Here is a 9,984-nt window from a genome sequence, read left to right as displayed (position 1 = left end):
TAAGTACAGTTCAAACTTGTATCAACGCGCCTTTGTTTTTGTTATGATTAATTTGACTACACACTTCTCACGAATTGGTTTGTTTAGTTATTAGTTACTGTCATTCTTTCGTTGGTAGGTATACAGATTAAAATTTTGTTAGTCATGAGCCCTAGAAAGTACAAATATTTGAGACGAATGCTGAAAAGAAGAAGTTAATCCAAAAAGTAGAGGAAGGTGAGAAGAAAAAGAATGTTGCAAAATGATTTAGGATTCCTCTGAGTACTCTCTCAACCATAATAAAGCACAAGGAGAAAATTAATGCTGCTCAAACTGCTGAAGAATAAAAAAAAAACTAAAGGTGAATTTCCTCGTCTAGAAGAAAGTCTGGTCATTTGGTTAAGACACTGTAGAGGACAAAAAGTGTCTATTAGCGGAAACTAACTTGTTGAAGGAAAAAGCAAAAGAGTTCGCGTCTACTCTAAGCATCAAAAACCTTGCGACAAGTGAAGGGTGGCTTACAAATTTCAAAAAGAGAAATGGAGTTGTGTTTAAAAAAGTTTGTGGGGAAAGTGGAAGGGTTGATGATGCAGTTTACTCAGATTGGCACGGTAAGTTAAACACCTTGATTGAAAACTATAATGTACGAGATATTTTTACTGATGAAACTGACCTATTTTTCAAATGTTTACCGGACAAGACGCTTACTTCTAAAGATGAAAAATGTCATGAGGGAAAAAATAGTAAAGAGAGGTTGACAGTTTTACTTGCAGTAAATATGGACAGATCGGAAAAACTTAAACCCCTAGTGATAGGAAAAGCAATGAAACCGTGATATTTTAAAGGCGTGAAATCTTTTCCTGCGAATTATTGTGCTAACAAAAAAGCTTGGATTACGACAGAACTTTTTAACAATTGGCTTTTAACAGTTAATGGGGACATGAAACGGAAAAAGAGGAAAATTTTACTAGTTTAAGGCAATTTCACTGTCCACACCAGTCCTCCTATATTGTCAAACGTGGAACTCTACTTCTTTCCACCAAATACAACTTCCAAATTGCAATCATTGGACCAAAGGATCATCCATAATTTTAAGACGTTCTATCGCAAAGAAATTGTTAGGCTTATTTCAAAATCTCTCGACAAGAAGCTAACTGCAAATATCACGGTTCTGACAGCTATCTTACTGACTGACAAGGCATGGAGAGGTATTACACCCCTAACAATTCTCAACTGCTTCAAAAAATCCGGTTTCTTAAAAGAAGGTCAGGAAAGTCTTCCAATACTTGTGGATGATGAAGAACTAGCAATAGAACCAATAGTTGACATCAGCGGTGTGAGTTTTTCTGACTTTGTTCAAGTGGATGAAGATGTTGCTGTCTCAGGTTCACTTACCGATGGCGAAATTTTACCTGCGATAGATACGAATGAAAAAAGTAACAATGAAGTAGGGACGATACATCAGAACCTTTGGCAGACGTGCCAGTTAAGGAAGCAAGATCCTCATTCGATACCTTACAAACCTTCTTGTATATCTTCATCACGAAAGTGATGAAAAAGCATTTCAGGCTCTCTTAAAAAAATTATTGAGCAGTCTGAGCAGCAGCAATGTGCTTTGAAGCAAAAACAGGTTGATACAGTTTTTTCGAAAGATTGATTTATTCACATTATGAATACATACATGTATGTACACGAATGTACCTCTAAACTTTTGTAATCGTTATAGAATAGCAGTTAAAAAATAATACTTGATGAACACTTAATCATTCGAAGTTTTATTTATTTTCTCTCACAAATTTCGAACCATTTGATATTTCAAACACTCAATAATTCGTAATATTTTAAGAGTTCCTCGAGTTTCGAATTAACGAAAGTCGACTGTATTTTAAAAATTAAATAAAATAATTTTCATATTTATTCATTATAGGCGTATAGAAGCCTTTGAGATGTGGGTTTTTCGAAGGATGCTGAAGATCTCTTGGACAGAGCACGTGACCAACAACGAGGTGCTAAGAAGAATGGGTACTGAGAGAGAACTCCTAAATATTGTAAAAAACAGAAAAACGGGTTATCTAGGACATATTTACAGAGGAGGAAAACACAACTTCCTACGACTCATAATGGTAGGGAAAGTGGAAGGGAGAAGAGGTCCAGGAAGAAGAAAATGCTCCTGGTTGAAGAATGTAAGAGACTCGACAGGTATGGACACACATTCGATACTAAGAACAGCTCAAGATAGAGAGCAATTTGTTGTAGTTATAGCAAACCTTCAGTAATGGAGAAGGCACCTTAAGAAGAAGATTCATTATTTATATTTTAAACACATTATAATATATTAAAATAATTATTCATTAAATTATTATGTTTGTTCATGTTAAAATGTTTGTGATTCGTGAGAAAAACTTGCTAGTAAAAAGGAGAAAAGCTTTTTCTAGCTGAAAGTATACTATATTTAAATAAAATATTGAGATTGTTACTGAAGCTATTTTCTTGTGGCATTTTAAATTAATTTCTATTTAAATGGGAATAAGCCACAATTGAAGGTTAAAATACGTTTATTGATGTTTCAATTTCAAAAAATTTGTTTAATTTACTAATGTTTGTATTTTGAGAACGATTTCCGAAGTGGAAATTGAAACGTCAATAAACGTATTTTAACCTTTAATTGTGGCTTATGCCCATTTAAATAGTAATTAAAATATTGAGGTTGTGAATATTTTCGAAAAGAATGTACTTACTATAATTTAAATTATTGAATTATAAAATTTCGATTTTTTAAAAACTTATGTAACTTAAGATCTTATAATAAATTTATACTTAATTAAAAATATTTTATTAACTCAAAAATACTGCTAACAAAATAAAAAAATATTTACTCTAAAATGAGGACATTATTCTGACACCCTTGTATTATCTAAATAACTCTAGACCATTCACATAGGACTGATGAAGCGCAGGGAACCTGCGCGAAAAGTCGTTTATAAAAGGGGTTGATAAATCCGCAATTTTTTTTTCTTGTCTTTGACACAAGATATTCTCATTTTTTAGTTGTATTCTTACCTTCCTATTTATATTTAAATATAAAATACAAGTATGCTCTCTTTTAATTATTGTGATTTAAAATATAAAATTAAAATTGTTTAGACTTCCTCATTCTTTGTTTTTATATAAATCTTTATACAAACATCGACAGCTTCCTAAAATTCCATCATAGGGTAAGCTGTTAGAGGCAATTATCGTCTAATAAAAGAAATAATTTACAACAGGTAGGCAAACCAAGAAATCTAACAAACAACCTCGGAAGGCGTTGCCCGGCTACGTAGTGTACGCCCCGAGAAGGCGCGGCCCGAATACGTCACCTCCCGTATCGGAACTTGTGGGATCAAAACAATACTGAAAGAAAGGATGTTAAAACACCGCCCAGGTGTACAGGGGGGTTAAAACAAAAAACCAACGTGTCATCAGAAGTGCAGAGGGGGAAATTTTGCCCAAAAAATGGCACATTACATCTCGGTACAGTGGTCAGTTGACTTCCAACAACATTGCGGGAAGTAGCCTTTAAGAAACAAAAGTAACTGCTATCAATTATACCGCAAGAGGGGTACGCCTCCCGAAAGTGGGAGCGACCAATCTGAAAGCTTTCGCTAGATATCAAAGTAATCACATTAAATGTGAACCAAGAGGGACTAAATATTCATTCTGTCAAAACAGCTTGCTTCTGTTGCTAAATACTTTACACGTTTTGTAGACGTAGTGAAAGGTATAGCGTGTTCGGCCGAAAATTCCTGAAAACGGTTCGGTGAGAATTTTCGCGCTGGTGATTTTTTTATTACTCTAGTGTTCTGTGATAGATAAGATGTGTCGGTGATAATGGAAGAAAACTGCACGATGAGGCCGTGTGCAACAGACTTTAGCATCGCGGCGATCATGTCCAGACATGGGCGGGCTAGAACTGCAAGATGTAGAGACCGAGATCCGCCGGATACAATTTCGTCTCTCGGTAAGGATAATTCTCTTATAAATTAAATTAAATATTCAATACAAGAAGCTACATTTAACTTGCGCCTTAATAAATCTGCATCGATTAGCATTTTTAAATTTTTGCAGCTATTTGCTTGTTTTCTTTTATTTTACTTCGGACATTATAATATCTATAAAAGAATAATAAAAAATGTATACAACATAAAATTAATAAATAAACAGTGAATAATTATGTTGGTCTATAAATACTTATAAAGTTAATAGATCTAATTATGTAAACTAATCATCGTATACAGGTATAAATTTATGCAGCAGGTGTTGCTGTAAAAAATATTCAAATTGTTTCACAGTTTTTCAATGTCTGATATGATACGACATCTTATTAAAAGTCTTTACGTCCAATTTATCAGAAGAATAATTGAAATCTGCTTTTGTTTATATAAAATATGCAATATTATATCTTTTTTTTTTGTCTTAATCGAGAATCTTAATCTTTACATTATTTGCATTTATAGATCACCTGATTCTTCCACGGAACTATTTTTTCAGAACTTGTTAAATTTGTTAGACGACCTGCTCAATAAAAGCAGAAAGATCCTATGCGGTGACTTGAATATTAATTACGCTGTTGCTTGTGCTACCCAATTACTATCCTTGGTAAATATATTCGAATCGTATGGTTTTACAATGCACGTTAATTCTCCTACAAGAATTACTAAAACAACATCTACCATAATTGATTATTTTTTCTGAGATTTCTCACCCCTTGACGTACGCTCGACAATTAATAATGCAGGACTAACTGATCATGAAGTAGTATTCTGGGTGGCACTTTTCCTCTGTAGACGTGGATTATAATTTCAGTGATTTTTTGGATAGGCTTGTCTGTATTTTCAATAAGGCATTTCCTTTAATTATAATTAAGTCAAAACATCAAAAACCCAGGACTACCAAAGGTATCCGCATATCAGCCAAAATATTCATTCACTACTCTACATCAAGAAATTTACTACCAACGTCTTTGTCACTGAATATATCTCGAAGTACAGAAAATACCTATCTAAAACTTATCAAAACAGCTAAAAACATGTACTATCAGAATCGTCTGGGAAGTACTAAAAATGTTGCAAGACAAACTTGGTCCATAATAAACGATCTTCGAAATAAAACTAACACAGCTCAAAAATTTTCTCTTCGAAACCTTGAAAATCTAAATAAATAATTCGTTAACGTAAGTAAAAATATAAAATCAACTATTTTGCCACAACAAGATCCTATTTCCTATCTCCCCAATTCAAAAAAGTCTCGAATTCATTCTTTATAAGACCAGTTGATAAATCTGAACTGATACAAACAATCAGTAATATCAAAAGCAAACCTTCCTGTAGTACTGATGGACTATCCATAAAAATTTTTTTACTGGTCTTACTAATTAACGATTCCTTTGAAAAAGGTATATTTCCAGAGTGCCTAAAAACAGCCATTGTTATTCCTCTTCATAAGGGTGGTGAAAAATCTAATGTCTGCAACTATAGACCTATTGCCTTACTACCGGTCCTATCCAAAATTATTGAGGAACTTATAAAAGCCCGACTTATGTCCTTTCTTGTTAAAAACAACATTTTATCACAAACTGAGTTCTGCTTTTTATCTAATAAATGTACCAGCGATGCTATGTTTTCTGTACTACATGAGGTCTATCAAGCACTAAACAATAATCTTTATACTGCCACTGTTTTTTGTGACTATGCCAAAGCTTTTGATTGTGTAAATCACGCATTTTCATAAAACAAACTAAATTTCTACGGAATTCGAGGTATTTCTTTGAATTGGTTCCAATCTTATTTGAGGAATAGGAAACAACTAGTTAGAGCAAATGATACTGACTCTAGTCACAGAAGAATTGTTTGTGGAGTACGACAAGATTCAGTACTGGGTTCTCTACTTTTTCTTATCATTGATGTCATTTTTATAAAACCGGAGACATTCTGTCTCCGGTTTCCATATATAATCTAGCTTCGCCTATTTTTAAAATTTTTTTAAAATGTTTGTCCTTGTGTAGTGTAGAGTGATGTTTAATTTTATGTTTATAACATTTTATTCTTTTTGGATAGGCCGCAATTGACGAAATGCCCCTAAAGATGCTCTAGGCAGCGAAAGTACTTGGGCAAGATTTAATTAATAAACTGTGCTCGATATCTGCCTTTTATTTGATCGAAGTTTATGTAATTTTAGTAAATTTAAATTATTATTGTTATTTTTTGACTGTTCGTAAGATTTGTCCATAAAATTCTACAATTTTCAGTGACAATAAAACATATTATTTCTATTCTATAAGCAAATATGCAAAGACTTATGCAAACATGCATATTTTATGCAATTAGTAAACTTTTGCATATTTTTCTGAAGCTATTTTCTTGTGGCATTTTAAATATCTTATGAATAAGACCAGTTTTATTTAGGGGAAACATCAAGGCCATTTAATGTTAAAATAAGTGAACACCAATCTTATATTAAAAATAGAGAATTTGATAGATCTCAAATATGTAAATACGCATGGGAAAATGAACATAGGGTTCAGTGGAATGATTCAAGTATAGTCCTAAAAGAAACAGATGGTAAAAAGAGAAAAATTAAAGAAACTGCTCCAATTATGCTAAATGAGACCAATTGTGTAGCAAATTCCTCGGCAGAGTGCAGTAGGATCTGGTTACCTATACTAAAAGAGAATAAAAGAAGTTAATAAAAGGAAAATACCACTATTAGTGTACATATAGTGTATAAACTACTACAGTGTCCTATAGTATTATGAGGTTTTTTTCCTGATTTTTCCCTCATAATTTACTATGGAATCAGTAACTGGAGAATTTTACTATCATCATGGCATTTTTAAAGACGAATTACATGCTGTGATTTTTCTGATGGATATTCTTAAGTTAAAATTTCTTTGATGTAATCAAATGAACTATCTTACAACAAAGTCGTCCCAGGAACGCTACTCAGCAATATTGGCAATATCATTTTAAAGTCTTCTACTTTAAAATGTATTATATGTCTGAATTGTCAATATAATTAAGTTAAATAAAATTAAATTATTAGAAGAATTTTTCACCAAGTAACAAAAAAAAAACCCAAATTTGTTAAATTTATTAATGTTTGTATTTTGAGAACGATTTCCGAAGTGAAAATTGAAACGTTAATAAACTTATTTTAACCTTAAATTGTAGCTTATTCGTATTAAAATAGTAATTATTTTTACATATTTTTATACAAATCGAAGTAAAATACATAAAAACACTAAAGTAATGCTCTCATTTGGATACAATCCACATTTCACACTATAACAATAACAATATAATCCCTTTAATGACTTTATGACATGGGAAAACACAAATTTGTAGTTGGAAATTTTAGAATGTATAGATAATATTCGGCATTTTAGAAGTATTAGAAAATAGACAGACGAAGATCAAAAGTGTTCGTGGTTCGTGCTTAAAAAAGTGTGTTTTAAAATTCGTAAAAAATGCCTAAGATTAACTGTACTCTTAATTGGATTAAGCCATACAAGGAGCTTTAGGTATATGGACTATGACAAGGTTAATTTTATTTTATTTTTTATTTATATTATTTATATTTTAATAAAAAAATTTCAAAATGCCATTGCCAATATGATAACTAGTGCTCTTTAGATAATAGAATAGAATACAAATATGCTTTATTGTCACTGAAAATTGTACAATTTTATGGACAAAGCTTACAAAAAGTCAAAAAAATAACAATAACATTTAAAATTCAGTAAAATTACATCGTCAATCGTCAATATCACTAAAATATACAATCCATTGCAAAATTTAACCTTATTGCAAATTGCTTAATAAAACCTTACGAGCTAGCTTACGAGTAAGTTTAAGTTGTTGTATGTGATATCTAAATATACTTATTATATAAAAATACTTAGTTGCTTTTACCTAAACGTACTGTAATTTCTTAGTTAATCGTTAAGAAACTATTCCACTGAATAGTATGGTCTTTCAGATAGATAGGCTTTTGTCAAATTTACGGAACTTAAGGATAGAAGTTATAGATTTAAGTTGCAAAGGGGGACGGTTGTATAATTTTTTTGCCGAATATAATATAGATTTCTCTACTAACTCAGTGGACGGGATTGGTAAATACACATCAAAGCTTGAATTTCTGGTGGAGTAGTTATGATTAGGTCGTGCTGGAAAAACATGAAGGTGTTTACGAATTAAGAAAACAGTTTCTAGAATATATAAAGAGGGAAGACTTAAAATCCCGTGATTTTTAAAGTAGCTTCTGCAATGTGTTATTACACTGAGACTAATAATATACAGTATTGCACTTTATTATAGTTTAAAAATACCATCAGATTGGGCAGCTGCACTAGAACCCCAAAAAGAAAGGCCATATCGAAGATGAGACTCGAACAAAGAAAAATATGTTGTTTTCGAATATGCTAAATTAATTTCCTTTGAAACAGATGTTATTGCATAGCAGGCTGAGACTAGTTTCTTACTTAACAAATCGATATGAAGGGACCATTTAAGGTTGCTGTCTATAAAAATACCAAGAAATTTTACAGAATCAACGATACTGTTCTGACTGTTATTAAGAAGCAAATGTTGAAGAGCTCTTTTATAGGATAATACTAATGTCTTATCCACGTTAAAAGGAAGTAAATTAGAGTCATACCAGGTTTTTATTTTAAGTAGATCAGAAGTTACAATTACATGAAGAGTTGCAATATCAGAGTTCCTCCAGATATTACTGGTATAATCAGCAAAAAGAAAAATGTTTCAATCGATTTTTAAGTTTGTCATTTATAAAGTTAAGGAAATGTGGAGGTCCCAGTACTGAACCTTGGTGTACTCCACATACAATCCTTTTGTGACTAGAGTCAGTATCATTTGCTTTAACTAGTTGTTTCTAGTCCTCAAGTAAGATTGGAACCAATTCAAAGAAATACCTCGAATTCCGTAGAAATTTAGTTTTTTTAACAAAATATCGTGATTTACATAATCAAAAGCTCATTGCTAAGTGCTTAAGTCGGGCTTTTATAAGTCTCTCAATAATTTGGGTAGGACCGGTAGTAAGGTAATAGGTTTATAGTTGCAGACATTAGATTTTTCACCACTCTTATGAAGACGAATTATATTGGCTGTCTTAACATTCTGAAAATAAACCTATTTCAAAGAAATCGTTAATTAATGCGACTAGACTTTGTAATGGCTATCACACTATGTCAACGGTTGTGGTGGCAATGTTAAATATAGTGCCACCAATAGATCAAATAGTTAAGGTAGCAAAGAAAAATTAAAAATGAAACGAAACAGAAGAAGATTAAAAACGTGGGAGAAGTGATTAATGGATGAATGGCTAAGGTAATGCATGGAAAAGAGGATATATGTTTAAATATATACTTGGTCTAGATTTGTCACCTTTTAAAATGTTTTTGAACTTTTTCTTTGTTTTTATTATTGCTAGTTGTTTTTAGTCGTCTTCTTGGAAGAACATTTTCCTCAACGAACGATAGAGGCTTGCTTTGAATTTACTTCTGTTTAATTTTATTTCCTATTATTTAAATTTAATCCTTACGACCATACAAATTCCGTATATTTTAAATGAAGATTTTTTATTCTTTCTTTGAATTACAACAGTATATTCAAACAATTGCGATTTCATTTCGTTTAAAGTCAGTACGGAATTAATACTCGGAACATGTAGTTAATATTTACCTTGGCAGAATACCCTTATTCACCAAAATAACTAGAAAAGGACATATACTTAAACCAAAGGAATAAACAGATCAATAAACACTTAAACTGTTTTAGGGGAGACTGAGGCGAGACTCTGCAATTTGACGCACTTTTCTTTTGCAGAACTAGCATATTAGTTACATTTTACTATTTATTTTTAATTTTTAAGAAAATATTGACCGTTACTGTAAGAAATCGTGGTGAAAAATACAATATCCTACAGTTGATAATAAGAGCGAGATTCAAG

General features: G+C 31.7%; 1 protein-coding gene across 2 annotated transcripts in view; it reads left to right on the top strand.

The window, feature by feature from the left end:
- Window positions 1–3,542: 3,542 nt before the first annotated feature.
- Window positions 3,543–9,984, top strand: part of LOC140432859 (T-box transcription factor TBX20-like) — a 194,726-nt gene continuing 188,284 nt past the window's right edge. For both annotated transcript variants that reach the window (XM_072521000.1, XM_072520999.1), the window contains exon 1: window positions 3,543–3,979. In XM_072521000.1, the coding sequence (XP_072377101.1) occupies window positions 3,850–3,979 (130 nt within the window). In that variant the 5' untranslated portion in view covers window positions 3,543–3,849. The remainder of the gene's footprint in view (window positions 3,980–9,984) is intronic.

This window comes from Diabrotica undecimpunctata, chromosome 1, assembly GCF_040954645.1.
Source record: "Diabrotica undecimpunctata isolate CICGRU chromosome 1, icDiaUnde3, whole genome shotgun sequence".
Lineage (NCBI taxonomy): Eukaryota > Metazoa > Arthropoda > Insecta > Coleoptera > Chrysomelidae > Diabrotica > Diabrotica undecimpunctata.
Note: the sequence above shows the minus strand (reverse complement) of the source record. Positions and strands in the feature narration are given on the sequence as shown.